Here is a 17,746-nt window from a genome sequence, read left to right on the forward strand (position 1 = left end):
CTTTTATAACTTTTCAGCGAGCTCACCAGTTTAAACAATTATATTTCATTTGTGGGCATTAAAAATAGGCTATCTATATTGGGTTAAACTCAATAAAGCTTTTCTTTCTTTTTTTTTTATCTAGGAATAGAGTCCTGAAGTTTCAGCCCGACATTACAAAAAAAATCATTAAAATTGTCCACAATAATTTGTCTATCTTCTACGGAACAACCATTCCCCATTTATACATTTGATATTTGTAGTTTTTACTGATGGTTTAAAAAAACTTCTAATTACTTTCCATGTATTCCTAATATTATTAAATGTCATTTGAAATTGAGCAGAGTAATATTGTTTCTTAGCATCACGCAATACAGAAGTAAGAGTATTTCTATAATTAGAATACTTTCTCCTCAAGAAATCAGAGCTTCTCCTTTTATATTGATAATACAACTTATTTTTTTTAGTAATTGACCTTAATATTGATTTAGTTATCCATGGCATACGAGGAACTTTATTTTAATTCTTTTTTTTTATATTCAACCAGAGGAACATTCTCACCATACAACATCATGAATTTATTAAAGAAATTATCAAAAGCATTTTCAACATTTTGGTCTGAAAGAACATCATTCCAATCAGTTGCAATTAATGCCTCTCTCAATTTGGCAATATTTTCAGGAGTTCCTTTACGGACAGACGTGCGGCCTCTAGGCTCACAATTCAATTTCACCAAAGACAACATACAGTATTCAGGAAAATGATCAGACATGTCAGATACTATAATTCCAGAGGGTGGATATGGTTGTACATTACAAAAAAAATTATTGTCAATTAAAGTACTGGAAACTTCTGTTATTCTTGTTGGCTTAGTGATTAGGGGCAATAATGAGAAAGACATTAACATGTTTAGAAAAACATCAATTCGATTATCGTTATTACAAGATAATAAATTAAAATTAAAGTCTCCCATAAGATCGAGTGACTTTCCAACTAAAAGTGGATTGTCTAAAATTGACTGAATTTCATTTACAAAATCATTAAAGTTACCATTTGGGGGCCTAATAACAACTCCTATAAAATGATTCATTTGACCAGAAGAATGGTACCTGACAGAGCGTTACAGATCGTGGCAGATTGCAACACATTTCATCAGAGCGTGGTCCATGGTTGATCCCGATTACCACGATTAGGGAGCACGATTAGATGCCTTGTGTTGCACTTTGTTAAGATCCAATACGATGTGATGCGATGACCACGATTGACAGTTAATCCGGTTGATCGTGTTATTTTTTTACCATCCAAAACTTTCCTTTGATCAACACGATTGCCACGACTAACCTCAAGATCTGATAATATCTGATAGGGTCACCATGATTACTTCACTATTAAGTTTTTTTCTCTTGTTGTCATTTTGTTCTTGTAAACTCTTGTTCTTGTCCTATTTGTTTCTATAATCTAATTTTTTCCTTCTAAATACAGGCTAAAGACCAACAGATCGGTGTATTGTGGAAGTTCCTGTTTGGTACCGCAACCTTTTTGTCCTTGGGTAAGAATGATATAGACTTCATACACTGTCGCTCATATAGTTAGAATATTTTTTTACTCCAATTTATGGAATTATTTTGACAATGATTTATTCCTAATAGATATAGATAATAGTAATATTTTATTGAAATAATTTGCCCGTGTTTGTTTTGCGTGACTGCTAAAGCATGTGTATGCTTCTATGCATATCAACTAGGGGTCTACGCCCTTAAGTCATAAATGACAGTAATGAGGATTAATGCCCCACAAAAGGGCACTTATATGGCACATCGACACGGTTTTTACCCCCCCCCCCTCCTGCTTATTCAGCGGCTGGCCGAGTCGCTGCGAAATTTATAAATGTTAACCCCCCCCCCCCCCTTGAAAAAATCCTGCGTACGCGCCTGGCAGGAGGAGGAAGAGTTCACTATTGATTTTCTTTTTGTTTTATTCCACACAGTCTTGCCTGTTTTGTCGGATTCGTCCAAGCTGACGAAAACATCTTGTCCAGGCAAGTTCAGCCAGCAAAGCACCTCGCCGAGGTCCTATAAGTGTGACATGGTGCGACTACCCAATGGCACCATGTTGCAGACTGTCCCAAAACTCTTCTCTCCCCCTGCTGTCATCGCTGGAAAAATTCCTGGCCAACATATAATATGCAGAATCCCGGGTTAGTATCATGCTTTCTTGATATTCATTTTAGTTCTCAAATGTCAAATTCTTTTTTTTTCTTCACTAATCAATCAATAAAACTACAGATCATACATTTTGAAATGATATTATAAATATCCACTCCCACTATAATTATAATTACTATTACTACTACTTTTCACACCCAACAGAGCAGAATGTAATGATATTTTGTTTTATCCCGTTCTTACTTATTTCGCAGATTGTGTCAAAGATCTCTGTAAAAACGGCTTGTGTGTGGAGACTATGGTAGGCTACAACTGTAACTGCTCACGTGGGTTTCAAGGGAGACATTGCGATAAACGTAGGTGTAATATAATAGGCGTATCAGGGGGAGGGGTGGTCAATTAATAAATAAAAAGCATGAAGAGACTTTCTACAGGGAGTAAATTAAAATTCCGTAGTTGCAACTGAAGAAGAAGATGATGATGAAGAAGAAAACACCTTGCTGTCAACGACAGCAAATACGTTACAGCAATACATTTAGATACATTATTTGGCTGAAATATAGGTTTCTTCGACTTTGATAAGCCTCGGTCACAAATACCATTAAAAACTGCTACGAACACCGTACGAATGATTTTCAGACCATTTCGTAAGATCTTCTTAAGAAGGCGTTAGTAGACCGTACGTAAGTTCGCAGACAGGTCGATAATCTTGTCAAAGATTTTTAAAACCTCGTACGACACCGACTCTTCACTAGGCGGTCGTACGAACGTCGTGATAACATCGTAAGAACCACGCACGATCTTTGTACATTTCGTAGGGTCGAGAATTCTAGAATCCTCAAATTCTTACGATGTTCGTCAGAATGCCTTAACCCTATTTAGCCCGGGCTATTTTGAAACTGCATAGCCCGGGTGTGGGGGGGGGGGGGGGGGGTCATGATCTCGGCCGTGAAAAGACTGATCACTGCGAAAATTTGCATACATATCAAGTGAAGTGTATAGAATACTATGGTAATTTATGCAAATAAGGTCATAAAATTCATATTTTTGCCCATAAATCAGACATTATTCATATTTAAGTATTCTTTCTCACTACATTTATTTGTTAGACCATTTGGAATAATAATACAACACAACAAATTGAAAACCAGGGTTATTCCTTATGTTATCTATTGTTTTGATAATTTCTTATGTATTTCTTTGTTTTTTTAACTGATGTATTTTATTGTTTTTGTTGTTTTATTTCCTTTCCAAATATAATTCAACTATTTTTACCCCAAAATAAACACCTAAACTATAAACAAGACAAAATAACTAATGTTTTATCTCTTTATTTGAAAAATGAGATTTCCATATGTTTTGTACGCAAATCACAAAAATGAGAGATTTTCGGACTGACATGCAAAGACAAAAGGACACGTGACTTTGTAAAGGCAGGTCCGATTTTCGAAAAATTTCTTTCAAAAGATACGCAAGACTCGAAAGAAAAGAGTCACAACATTTCAGTACAACCCCCCCCCCCCCTCCCCGGGCTAGATAGGGTTAAGTTGTTCATAGAGGGCACTTGTGGCGTTCGTAAGAACGCATAACGAACGGAGACTTGTACGGCCTTTGTATAAACGACTCCTGGCGTTCGTAAGACGTTCGAAAAGTGTACCAACTCAATTTATGCAATTTTTGCAGCGGTTTTTTAGCATCCCCGAAAAATATACAACAAAATCGTAAGATCATCTTACGAAGGACTTGAGAATGCCGTCAGTTACACGTACGACCATCTTGCGAGAACAGAAACTCGTAAGCTAGCCGTAAGTCTGACGTAAGAAGAAATCAAGTCATTCTAACGAGAAAAAAACGAGAAAAAAAGACGGCGTTCGTACGAACGCCTTAAGAGGTACCTGATAAAATATGCCCCATCTACGAATCTCTTCGAAGTCTGGAATTCAGTTTTATGTTTGTTATACCGTTTCAGAGTCAAGAGAATCATCGACTACGGACGCAAGGACCAAGCCCACGACGAGCCCAACAACCACGACATTCGACACAACGACATATGAAGAAACCCCCATCTCGAGTAAGTAAGAGAAACAATGAAACGACGTCATGCATTTGATCATTATCACAATGTGTCTAGCCACTTCCCCTTCCCTCTCTCTTTTTCCCCTCTCTATGAGGCTGTTCACACCGGCAGAGATAGCGCGGTCTAGTGCGTGCTAGACCGCGCTATCTCTGTGGTGTGGAAGGTACAACGTCGTTTCGATCCGCCCAACAGCGAGCCACGGCGAGCCAAAACGACGTGCCACTGGAGCACCTCTTGGGGGTGGTCCACGAGAGAAAGCGTGGTCTAGCGCGTGCTAGACCGCGCTATCTCTGCCGGTGTGAACCCGAGCTACGATAGCACGCTAGCATCTGAACGATACGATAGCATCTGAATCTGAATCGGTACAACTCAACACTCCTAGTTCGTAATAGCGCTCGGATTCTTTGACCGCTCTGAGCTCATGACGTCACGCGTCATTGCAACACCTCTCAAAAAAGGGGGTGCTCCGATAGACCGTGCTATCTCAATGCGGTGTGGATCCGGCGAATACCAATGGGCGGACAGTGGGTCGCGCTACGATAGCGCGATCCACGGTCCGCCCAAGGTCCCCCTTGCGGTGTGAACACGCCATATATCTTCCTCTTTCTCTCAAACACCGGGCCGCGTAATTTTTTTTCCCACTTGAGCTCCGGACCCCAGTATGTACTCATTTCCATACAGCCAATCAGAGCTCATCTTGCTCATCAAGCTTTAGGCGTGCTATAGATGCGAAACTCGAAACGGTGCAAACTCTGGGCTTCACACACGTAAACACAGCGTCTTGCATAAATGAGAATGCATGGTGTGCATGTATAGGCACAGGCTTGCAAATGTTCCATTTCTGCTCTAGCATCTTTTTTTCAGACCTGGAAAAGTTGTTAAGTACAAAGTTTTTTTTTTGTTGATTTGTGTTCTAGATGGGTACTGAAGTAAATTCAGCTGGGTTGCCAGCTTGGCGACCTTGGGCAACTGTTTTAATAGCCATATTAGTATAAAATCATCTAATTAGCATAATGTGCATGTGTAATAATGTTGCTAATCTCAATCCAGAAAGCCTGAAAACATGGATAATACGACTTTTCAAGGGTTTTCTATGACGAGGAATTCATTTATGACACAAGTTTTTTATTTCAAGTAATGAAATTGTCTTAAATAGCATAATAAGCATAATGAGCTAATATTAATAAGCATGACTTTGTGTACAACTTGGACTATCATTGTCATTGTTTATCTATAAAGCCTAAAGATGGTGCAATGCAACATTGTAAATCACTTTTGAAAGACTAATCATTACTTCATGAGAAGATATTCCATGTAGATGTAGTATAGTTAGCCTAATTAGCATAATCATCTAATTAGCATATATGTGCAGTATGTAATAATGTTGATAATCTTAATCCAAGAAGCCTGGAAGGTCATGTACAAGGTATATGGTACCGTCTACTGGACTATCTCTACCTTTAGCAAACTTATTACAGATCTACACCTCTAATAATATCAGCTTATGAAATTGCTGTGAAAAACTGTTACTTAGCACTAAGTTACAATTAATCTAGCAATCAAGGATAGGCCTTTCTCGTCATCGAAGCCACTATATTTAATAGGACTCATTTCTAAAGGTTTTACGGTTGAGAATTTATTATAGATCTAGATTTTCTAGACTATATACACCTCTAAAAGGCTCTAATAATATCAGCTTTATTTGTTACTTCTTTTATTGCAGGAATTCTTACCTGAGAACATCACAGCAATTTCTTAAGCTGATATTATTAGAGCCTTTTAGAGGTGTAGATCTATAATAAATTTCTCAGCCATAAAATCTTTAGAAATTAGTCCCTATATAATGGCTTCGATGACGATTAGGCCTATCATTGATTGCTAGAATATTTTAAATTTAGATCTTTTTTACTTACTTACTTTATCAGCCGTTGTCAATCCACTGCAGGATGAAGGCCTCAGCATGATGTTTCCAAATGCCTCTGTTCAGCGCCTGTTGGTGCAAATTTGTCTGTCCCCAGAACTGTTGCAACTCGTCTCTCCATCTTTTTCTTTGACGTCCCCTGTTTCGTCTTCCCTCATATGGTGTCCAGTGAGTGATTGCTGAGCTCCAGCGATTGTCATTCCTACGGCTGATGTAATAGATCTAGCGCTAATTAATAACTTTAAACGGCAATTTCATAAGATCTGGCGCTAAGTAATAACTTTAAACGGCAATTTCATAAGCTAATATTATATTAGAGCCTTTTAGAGGTGTATAGATCTATGATAAATTCTCAACCGTACAATCTTTAGAAATGGGTCCATTTAATATATAGTGGCTTCGATGACGAGAAAGGCCTATCCTTGATTGCTAGAGTAATTGTAACTTAGTGCTAAGTAACAGTTTTTCACAGCGATTTGATAAGCTGATATTTGTAGATCTGTAATGAATTTGCTAAAGGTAGAGATGCTAGAGCAGAAATGAAACATTTGCAAGCCTATGCCTATGTATGCAAACCATGCATGCTGATATAGGCTAACGCACTGTGTGTAAGTGTGTGAAGCCCAGAGCTTCATTTCAAATGGACCCCGGACGGCAGACGCCCGGTGCCCATTTGAAATGAACATTGCCCGTGCGGGCCCCTTACGGCGGCATATCAAAATATGCAACGTAGCTTTAAATACAGGAGGTGTGGATGTCAGAGGACACTTATTTCAGTGCACCGCACGGCACCTTCCGGAAGCCATGGGTGCACCTGCTCATCGGAAGGAGCCCGTAAGCTTACCGGCCGGCACCCTTACGGGCGCCTTGCATTTCACTCGACCACTTTTCACCGGGCACCTCCCGGGCCCCGCCGAATATGTGACCACACACGCCGTAGATATGAAAATCGGAAGGTTCTCGTACGGTCTCTAAATCCACGGCAAGCCGCCGGGTAGGGAAAATCGTCCTAGGCAAAAGCTTGTTTTTGACAAGATGAGCTCTGTTTGGCTGTATACAAATGAGTTCATACTGCGGGACCGGAGCTCAGGTGGGGGAAAAGTACGCCGCCGCGGGCCCCTCTCTAATCTCTCTTTCTTTCTCTCTCAGTCCTTATTTGACTCTCTTTTTCTTTGTCCTTTCCTTTAACAGGGTTTTACTATTTCCTAAAACCCTTTTTTAAAGGGGGATAGTACTCATCCAATTCTTTTTATTTAGATACATTATGTGACAAAAAGTCCCTTGGGCTTTGCTGACACAAATTATACCTTATAAAATAAATAAACTGTTAGCATGTATGTTTTCATTTTCTATAACCCTAAACCATTTACTATATCATGGTCATTTAACTCAGTTATGTTTATTAAAATCGTTTCAGAGTCAAGTGAATCATCGACTACGGACGCGACCACCAAGCCCATGACGAGCCCTACGACAACGATGTTAGACACAACGGCATATGAAGAAACCACCACCTCCAGTAAGTAAGATAAACAATGAAATAACCTCTTGCATTTAATCCTTATCATCACGTGTCTAGCCACTTCCCCTCCCCCTTCTATCACTCTCTATTTCTCTCCCTCCCCCCTCTCTCTCTCTTTCTCAAAATCTGTCTTAGTCTTTATCTGACTGTTTTGTGTCCTTTCCTATTACGGACGTTGCTAAAACATTTTTGTATAAGGGGGAAAGTGCTCGTCTTATTATTGTTTTTGTTTACTTTACAACAGAAATGAGCTTTCAAAGTTTATATATTTTCCTGGAGCTAAATTGTCCACGTTTGTGCCTTCTAATCCTGTTTAGGTGCCATTCCTAATCACATTGATTTGTACGTGTGGGTTCATTATATTAAACCCTGAACTATTAACTATATCATGATCACTTAGCTCAGTTACGTTTGTTTTTAACGTTTCAGAGTCAACAGAATCATCGACTACGGAATCGACTACCAAGCCCGGGATGGGCCCTACGACCACGATGTCAGACACAACATCATCGCAAGAAACCTCCACCACCAGTAAGTAAGAAAAACAATGAAATGACGTCATTCCTTCGATCTTTGTTATAATGTGCCACTACCACTTCCCCCCTCACCCTCTCTCTCCCTCTCTCTCTTTGTCTCTCCCTCCCCCTCTCACACATTTCCCCTGCCGAACCCCCTCCACCCCTCTCTCCCTTTCTTCCTCCCTCTCTCTATTAGTCTCTACCTGACTCTTTTTTCTTTATCCGTTGCTTACAGGGCCATTGATGAAACTTCTTTTTAGGGAGGGGGTGGGGGTATTACATGTCTTTTTTTTAAGAACGCGAGTTTAAGGACAACAAACACGCCACAGGAACACAGTTAGATACATTATGTGACAAAAAAGTCCCTTGGGCTTTGATAAAACACCACTAAATCTAAAAATATGCGGACACAAATTATACCTTATAAAAGAAATAAACTGTTAAAATTTATGTTTTCATTTTTTATAACCCTGAACCATCAACTATATCATGTTAATTTTTTAACTCTGTTATGTTTGTTAAAATCGTTTCAGAGTCAAGTGAATCATTGACTACGGACGCGACCACCAAACCCATGACGAGCCCTACGACAACGATGTCAGACACAACGGCATATGAAGAAACCACCACCTCCAGTAAGTAAAAGTAACAATGAAATGACATCATGCATTTAATCCTTATCATGTTGTGTCTAGCCACTTCTCCTCCCCCTTCTATCACTTTCTCTTTCTCTCACTCCCCCTCCCCCTCTCTCTCTCTCTCTCTCTGTCCCTTTCTTTATCTCTGTATTAGTCTTTATCTGACTGTTTTGTGTCCTTTCCTATTAAGGGCGTTGCTAAAACTTTTTTTATAAGAGGGGAAGTGCCCATCTTATTCTTTTGTCATCGACAGCAAATACGCCACAGCAATACAATAAAATAAACTATTTGGCTAGAAAGTTCCTTCGACTTTGACAAAACACACCTAAATCTTCAAATTTGCCCGAGGCTTGCCGAGGGCAATAGCTCTATTGTAACCTTCCCGAGAGCGTATGAAAATAACTATGTATCGAAAATTAAAGCAATCATTATCCTTCCGTTCTGACTATATACGCAGTTCTGACTTTAGATTTATATTTTGCTTCGTTGAGTGTTACTGGGTTTTGTTTTGATGTCAGATCTTCTACCATGGCGAACTTTTTTCCTTAGAGTCACCAACTGTTCTTTATTATTTCATTCGTTTTATGTAGGATTTGAACTTTATTTTGACACCGCGATGTGGCATCGTGCGTCAGCTATTGGAATGTGCTAAGATAACAATGACAGTACAATAGGGTATATAGATCTCCAGTATTTATTTCTCGAAAGCCTATGCGATCGTGCTGTATTGTATCGGTTGTATGACATAATGCTCCTGTGACAGTACTCCGTATTCTAGTTCCTTCACTAACTAAATCCTTAACTTAAACCCTGGACCAAACACTTAAGCTACCCTTAATCCCAAACCTACACCTAACCTAAAGCCTAAAAATCCTAGACCTAAATCGATACTTTTGAAGACATAATGCCCAGTTTGTAGATACAATCTGCTCATGCGCAGACAAAGATCACTTGTACAAAATTGTAAATCCACTTAGACTAATACTGGATACATGCTCACGAAAGTTTTGTAATATTATTCATGCATGTTCCTATGATACATTCTATTGAACACAGATGGAAGTAATCCTTTCAATTGGGCAAACAAAGAATCACCTCCATGACTGTGCTGTGATTATTCCAAAGGCACAAAGTGGAATTTATCTATGTTTAAAAGATCATCTGAACCATGTGCTAACTACGAACTGTTATATTATCGCCGATCAGGCAGCTGCTGGATCATTGTATAATCACTATCAACATCATCATCTTGCATTGTACATGAATGTGTGAATCACATTGGTGTGTACGTATAGGCGGATGTGCGTGTGCTGAAAATCATATGCATATGGGTGTTATTTGTCATCAATATTTCATACAAATGGAAAAAACACTATTCGATTTTATCTCCCCTAATGTATTTATATTTAAGTTCCATATTGATAACATCAATTTCTGGGTTGTGGCCCAGAGGGTAGAAGTCTTAGGTGTATATCTAGAGGGGAGTCATCCTGGGTGTTTTTCCAACGGGTAGTCATCTTAGGTGTTTGCTAGAGGGTAGTCACCTTGGCTGTTTGTTTATTAGAAGGTAGTTATATTGAATGTTTTTCAAGTGGGCACTGCATGGGAAGTGATTCTGACACGTAAGTATCAGGCTGGTAAGTATGATGATGTCACATATGGCCTACACTTCAAGTCAAGCGTCGTCATATCTGTAAGTGACTGACACAAAAAAATTCTAATTTGGTCTGTCCATCAATCGTTGCATAACAGTAAATAATTGCTTTTTCGGGGGAAAGGTGGAGCAAATTGTTATTTAGAATCAATATTACTTTAGCAAGCTCTTTTCAAATATTACTCTGCGTTTTTTCTTCAGCCACACCTGCATGCCTGACAGATCCTACAGGAGTGAACTACAGAGGAAACTTATCTCAGACCATCAACGGTCATAAGTGTCAGGCGTGGACCTCTATCCCCAATTGGACTCCAGCTAACTATCCTAACGCGGGACTAGACGAAAACTATTGCAGAAACCCCGATGGAAGTGTCACTGCTTGGTGTTTCACCACCAATCAACACTATTTTGAATATTGTGCTGTAGGTTCCCTTGACCCGAGATGCCAAGGTAGAGTAGAAGTGTTTAGAATGTGAGCAAAGCGCTGCTCAAAATTAATTAATATAAAGATGTATGCATTCATATCAAATTATTTTACATTGGCAGGAGAAAATTAAACGAATTATGCTATATAGTAGTTCTTGTAAAGCATTAATTCAAACCTAAAGAGCGAAAATCCCACTGTTTCCTGAAGGGGTTCATGCGCCTACTGTTATGTCATTCGCTTTGATCTGATGCGTCTACCCCTTCATTTTTAACCAATAATATTTAGCTCTGTGCTTTGATAGAATAACCTGTCAGCTCTGGTTACATTGACAATGCCAGTTTTAATGTTTATAGGTTACCGTATCGTATACGTATCATCCAGCTAATTATTTTTTTAAATTTTTTTCCGTGAGCGGCAACCCTTATGTTTAAAATATGTAACAATTTGGACCATTTTGTTCGGTAACCTTATCCCGTGAATGGGCTTTCGCGAACAATGTTGGGAGCCGATGTTAAATTTTGCTCCTTCTGTCTATAAATATATTTTAGTGGTTGTCCATCATGAGTATTTCATTCAAACGAACATTACATTGTTCAATTTTATATCCCCTTCGTTATTCATGTTTCTGTTCCTTAATTGTTGTTGATAGTTACTTCTTGTAATCATTGTTTTCAACAGAATAAACTCCGATTCCAACTACTATGAGCGTACCCACAACAGCGATACCCGAACAATCGGATCCAGTCTCAAACACTTGCTGGTAAACATCGATTTTGTCTTTGTTGTTGTTGTGGTTTTGGTTGTTGCTGTGTGTTTACTTTCATTTTAGTGTTTTAGAGGGGGCAAATCTCTAGATACATGATAATATGGTTATCATGGTCTCACGTTCACCTTTAATCGTTTGTCGGTTGCAACATCTTGCCTGCTTAAACTCGAAGATGACATCACGTCAATGGTTTATAAACCTCAAAAACTAAGTAACCCAAAGCACATAAGAAAAACTGCAGGTTAATACCAAGGTAATCAACAGTAGATCTAGAGTTTTTATGATAATTAGAAAGCATTCGAATACAAACATGTGTATACAATTGCCAATTTAACTGCCACCCTTACACATATAATTGAATCAACTACATGACGTTGAATAGATCTGAATAGGAACATTTTCAGATATATAGAAACCATAGGAGCAACTGTTGACACTTTTTGGAAAGAAAAAGTTTCAATTCAAAGTTTTACCCCGGCTGAGACTTTACTCTACAATTTTACTATGATTCAATTTTTGATTAGAAGACAGGATTGTGGTCATAATTCTGATTTAAGTTGAAGACTGCAGAATCTGCCATTATGGTTTCTACTTGTACGTGTTATATGAATGGAGAGTGGGATTTTTATCTCAAAGTACCGAATTCTCATTGACTCTGTGTTGTTAGATGATCGCCCGTGAAGTGTAGCAAATCTCCCAATGAGAATATATACTTAAGCGTTGTATGTGATTGTGTATTAAAAGAGCTGGATGAGTATGTTTATACTGATTTACTTTAGTGTTAATATACATATGAAGAGCTTGATTCCAAAAGGAGCTAAATCCATATTTTATCAAAAATGAGTTTTTTGTCTTACAATAATGATTTCCTACATGGGGACAAAATGCACTATATCACATTCAAAAATTTCATCAGGAAGTATGAAAAAAATTAGGTACAATATCATGTTTCATTCCATAAGGAGCTAAATCCAAATCGGTTTCATTCAAAAAGGAGCTAAATCCACTTTGGGTACTACTGAGTAAATCACCTTTTTAATTTCTCCACTTTCCCTTTAACCATGTACCTTTATGTTGTTATATTGCTAAAGGTGTTGCCCTGGACCAATAATATATGATAAGAAAAAAAAATCTAACAGTTATTTCTGATTTTTATAAAATTTTTGGATTTTGTGGATTTAGTTCCTTTTGGAATGAAACATGGATTTAGCTCCTTTTGGAATTGAACGGATTTAGATCCTTTTGAAATGAAATTGTGATATTTTGTTTACTTTCTTTTCAAAAGGTTGTTTTAGTTGTAATTTCACTATTATAGTTAAAAGGAAAGGTTTGCTGCTAAATTTGAATACAATTCCAGTGACTTTACTGAGAAAATATGATTTTGTTTAGGTAGAATAACATGTTTTATTCCAAAAGGAGCTAAATCCACAAAAATACAAAATCTAAAAATGTATTAAAAATCAGAAGAAAAAAAACTCTTCATATATCGCCGGTATATTGTTATTAAACAGTATAATGAATTGATGAGTTTTGCAAGTACATAACTGTTTACTATTTTTACTGTTTTTCTATTACACTTTAGAAGGTATAGAATCGGTAGAAGAATTAAATAGGATTGTTGATGCTATGAATGAACGCCTAATGAAATAGTCGTGCAAGTGTGTGGATACCCATTTCACAACTAGAATATGAACAAGCCTGTAACCAGTGGCATAGACTTACTGTAACGAAGTGGAAACACGGCACCCAAGTCGTGTATAAATGTGAACAGGACCTTTGTTTCTCAGAGAGGGACTGTGTGGCGCCTCTTAATTATAACCTACTAATAAACAGTCTTGTAGTCAAGTAAGTGGTCTCTTTTGGACCCATTTAGGAGATGTATTTTGCTACGTTATAGATTAGAGCAGTTAGTGAATTCTAATCGGCATAACTAATGATTGCGACACACATTTCATGAGCTTGATTACATTTAATTATATTGTATTTTGTATCCGTGATGCTACGCTCGAGCAACTGGCTTTAATAGTAATATTAGTTATTTGGAGAAAGGGACTTGAGTGATTTGATTAGTAAAACAGCAAACCCAGCGGTATGCGAAGTTTCAGCAATATGTTTTAATTCAAAAATTGGTAGAAAAAAATGTTTCTCTTTTAATTAGCTTATGCAGTGAAACAGGAGCACAGAGAGCACTTTCTTGTATTGAGGAAATCATATTTTTCTTTAGCGGATTTTACTCCAGCTAGGGAGTTCCTTTTGGAGTTTAAAGGGAACCTAGAGCAAGGGATTATTGCTTTCACTATATACTTCCTGTCATTACATTGCACAGTTATTTATATTCGCTCATTAAATCTTAAGTCTATTTTCAGATGATTCAAACAATCATTACATGTACAGAGCTGCCAAGTCTCCCGGATCCTGCGGGAGACTCCCGGATTTTGACCCAATATCCCGTTTTCCCGACCCCATGCAAAAATCTCCCGGATTTCCAGATTTTAAGTTGTATTATTTTCATAAACGACTGTTTCACAAGACTAGCATGTTGAGTTCGTACGTACGTATACAAACACACGGCAATTCTGTAATATGAATTTTCCTGTTATCCAGTCGTCGAATATAAATTTACCGTGATTATCGTACTTTATTTAACAGCGTAATAAATGAGAGTTACGCCGAACGACTGGCGGGCTAATCTAACAAACCATTGGGAACATGTGATAATGTGAGTGGTGTTTGTGTGATAGCAATTCGCCTGCTTGCTCTGCCGGGCGGCTTCCTCGCCGGCCCCCGTAGCGTCCCGGTACGTTGGTGCCGGTTTCCGATCGGTCGCGTCAGAGCAGCCAGAAGTTGCACTGATACAACAAGCAGACTTTGTCTGCTGCGATCGGCCCAAAAAACTGCACATTTCAACATCAGTTTTTGGATTGATTTGGGGACTTTTGCGATGTGATTTTTAAGTGGATTATCATTTGATACCAACATGGCAGTGTTACTGCAGAGTGGATTTTGAAGCCGACTTTTTTTTTCTGATCTCCTTTGCCGTTGGGAACGCATCGATATAACTTGCATCTTCCGAAGGCGTAAGTCAACTTTGTCCAAAACAAGGCTGTATTTTGCTCTCTGTTTGAGTATTAAAATATCATCCAGGACAATGTCGAAGTCGAAATATTATCAGAAATATAAAGATGACTACCACTTGGAATGGCCTTGTGTTGGGAAATCTACGAAAGGCGAATACTACGCATTTTGTACAGTTTGCGGCGCAGATATCTCCATCAAGAGTGGGGGAAGAAATGATGTATTTCGCCACATCACATCTGACAAACACAAGCAAACCGCGAAAGCAAGGGGCAATACAAAAGGAATACAGAGCTTTTTCAGGTTAGTATGAACAGTTCTTAGATTTGTAAAATCGAGAAATAGTCTACCCCTCTATACCATAGACCTGAGTTCATTTCGTCAGTAGTTGGGGACCTCATTAATCTCCCTAAAACTTAGACTTACTCATAAACACGTGTGCGGGACTTGAAGGGTGGATTTTCTCACGATTTTATGTTTTTATTTGAAATACTAATCTGCACGTTGACTGTTTTATGCCAGTATCATGAACTTTAATAGTTTGTTAGGTTACACACATTGCAAGACAATAGCATCATTTTTATGAATTGCTTCGATCCTTAGTTTTGAAAATTCGAATTTGACCGTTAAATCGTATTTAGCGCCCTCTCTCGGTAAGCTGGAACCTTGACTGCACCAATTCTTCAGGAATCACGTCTGGTCAGAGTCCATCGTTTGCTGATATCACCCCAAACCAAACTGTATTGTTACTTCCTCAAATACAGTAACAAGATCTTTGATGACATCAACCTACTCCTACAGAGAGAAGAACCCTGCATTCACATTCTTAATAAGCAGCTTAATAAAACCTTCCAAGATATGCTTGTTAGATTCGTGCAGCCAACAGTGATTGTTGAATGTTCTGATGTCAAGAAAGTGCAGTATGGTAAGAGAGATTGCCAGAAGTCAGATAAAGATCTAATGATTGGAAAAGATGCCAAGGAATACCTGGAGAGTACAACAAGCCCAGAAGATGATTCTCCCCTTCGTCTTACAGATGCTGATTTGACATACTTCTACTTGTCGGTGAGGAAGTATTATGAATCAGCATGTGACTATGCCTTGAAAACCTGGCCACTAGATGTTAAGTTCCTTAAGGAGGCTGAAGTGATTGATGTCAGTTCCAGAAGAGATGTGTCATTTTCATCTGTGCAATACTTTGTTGAAAAGTACCCTTGCATTTTGAACAGACAATCAGAGAATGGAGACCTGGGGAGTGTTTCACAAAGATCCTAAGTAGAACTTAACACTAAGTTGGACTTAAAAAGTATGGACAGCCATTGGAGCCTTAAAATGAAATATATTCAAAAGCAAAAATTGGAGTATTTTAAACTTTTCATCAATTCCACATCAAGAACATGAAATCTCCCATGATAATAGAAAATATGAATGATTTGAATCAACATTTTATGCCTTCTAAAAAAAATTACAAAATGTTTTCAAGGATGCTAATGGCTTCCCATGAATTTTAAGTCCAACTTAGAGATAAGTTCAACTTAGGATCTTTGTGAAACACCCCCCAGGACAAGCTTGAGCTGGAATTTGCACAATACCAGGTTGAAGACTTTTCAGGGGAACCAGAGATCCTGAACAAAAACTTGAGAATAGACAAGAAATGGTCTGCAATTTCAAAGATGGAGGATGGCAATGGCTCAAAGAAATACACACTTCTGAGCAAAGTGATGAAATCTTTGCTTGTGATACCACATTCCAATGCTTCATGTGAAAGAGTTTTTAGCATTGTTAGGAAGAACAAAACTGATTTCAGGGGATCAATGAATTTGAAAACACTTCAAGCACTCCTAACAGAGAAAATTGCCAACACAGATGTCCCATGCTACCAAAGGGAGTATAGCAAGGACCTCCTTAGCAAACTCAAGCAAGCAACCTACCAGTCACTTCAAGGAAAACCCTCAAGCACACCCCAGTCCTTGCCTTCCACAAGTACATCCCCCATTTCACAATAGAGGTAACAGGAGTTCATAGTCTGAAATATGATGTGAAGTTCATATGTTATCAATTGTATGCAAATAAAATGTGCCATATCAAAGCCTTCCATTTTGAGAAATCATTGAAAAAATGTGTTCTAAAAGGGTTTCAAAGAGGCTTAAAACCAAGAGCTTTTGGGGGCCTGCCCCCTGCCCCCCCCCCCACCAGGGGCACTAAAAGGCCATTCTTGGTTCCCGCCAACAATGAAGTCGTTCGATGCTGCTCTCTCAGAAATCTCCCTGATTACCCAAATCAAATGTTGGCAGCTCTGCATGTATTTAATTGTCCATGTGGATTGTTGAGAGAACATAAAACTGTTATATCATGTTGTTTTATCTTGACTTATTATGTTTTTGCGGATGCACGAGTAATTTGGAACTGCTTGGTTATTGAACGTAAGGATTATATTCATTGCAGGATATATTTTTAACTGTTAATTGAAAATGTTTTATCTGCAATTAAACTATTTTATATTACTTGTGATATACTTAGTTATCATTTGAGTTACGTGTTATTATTGAAGCCAGGAAAGGTTAGTTGGAATTAACTAAACATTTATTTCATTGTTTTTATAGACATGTCTTTAAAGCCGTTTAATATAATTGGAAATTACATTAGGTTTCTTTTTTTTTTGGGTGAAGACCTGGCTCATGCAGATTGATATGAAACAGCTTTACCGTTATATAAAACTAAAGCATTACAATGTGTTCATGATCATTGTTTGTATATTGATTACTTTTGATTATGGTTATTCTAGTAATAAAAGTCATTCTACATTCTGACACCAATTTCACCACAAGGAACTGTTTGTTCGCTTCATTTTATCATTTTAGCTCCCCTGTAACCTGGTAGGGGCGTTACATTTCCGAAGGCCATGTGTAATAATTAAATTTCAATGACTTTACGGTCAATTGTGTTTGTGTAAGAAGAAGAGAGATACATAGCGTATAAGAACGTGTCGAGAAGAGATATTGAG

The 17,746-nt window shown here is 38.1% G+C and overlaps 1 protein-coding gene across 1 annotated transcript; it reads left to right on the forward strand.

Annotated features, from left to right (window-relative positions):
* Window positions 1–1,081: 1,081 nt before the first annotated feature.
* LOC587665 lies at window positions 1,082–16,849 on the forward strand. The gene is made up of 9 exons (XM_030991206.1): window positions 1,082–1,141; window positions 1,462–1,528; window positions 1,967–2,176; window positions 4,114–4,215; window positions 7,560–7,661; window positions 8,094–8,195; window positions 8,716–8,817; window positions 15,401–15,993; window positions 16,305–16,849. The coding sequence occupies exons 1-9, from the start codon at window positions 1,082–1,084 to the stop codon at window positions 16,746–16,748; spliced, it is 1,782 nt and encodes a 593-aa protein (XP_030847066.1). The 3' UTR covers window positions 16,749–16,849.
* The last annotated feature ends 897 nt before the right edge of the window (window positions 16,850–17,746 follow it).

The sequence above is a fragment of the Strongylocentrotus purpuratus genome, unplaced genomic scaffold (genome assembly GCF_000002235.5).
Source record: "Strongylocentrotus purpuratus isolate Spur 01 unplaced genomic scaffold, Spur_5.0 spur5_scaffold_2, whole genome shotgun sequence".
NCBI lineage: Eukaryota > Metazoa > Echinodermata > Echinoidea > Camarodonta > Strongylocentrotidae > Strongylocentrotus > Strongylocentrotus purpuratus.

Coding starts and splice junctions, on each gene's coding strand:
- LOC587665 (XM_030991206.1), top strand. CDS start 1,082: ATGGTACCTGACAGAGCGTTACAGATCGTGGCAGATTGCAACACATTT. Junction 2,177..4,113: donor TATAATATGCAGAATCCCGG/GTTAGTATCATG, acceptor ATACCGTTTCAG/AGTCAAGAGAATCATCGACT. Junction 8,196..8,715: donor GCAAGAAACCTCCACCACCA/GTAAGTAAGAAA, acceptor AAATCGTTTCAG/AGTCAAGTGAATCATTGACT.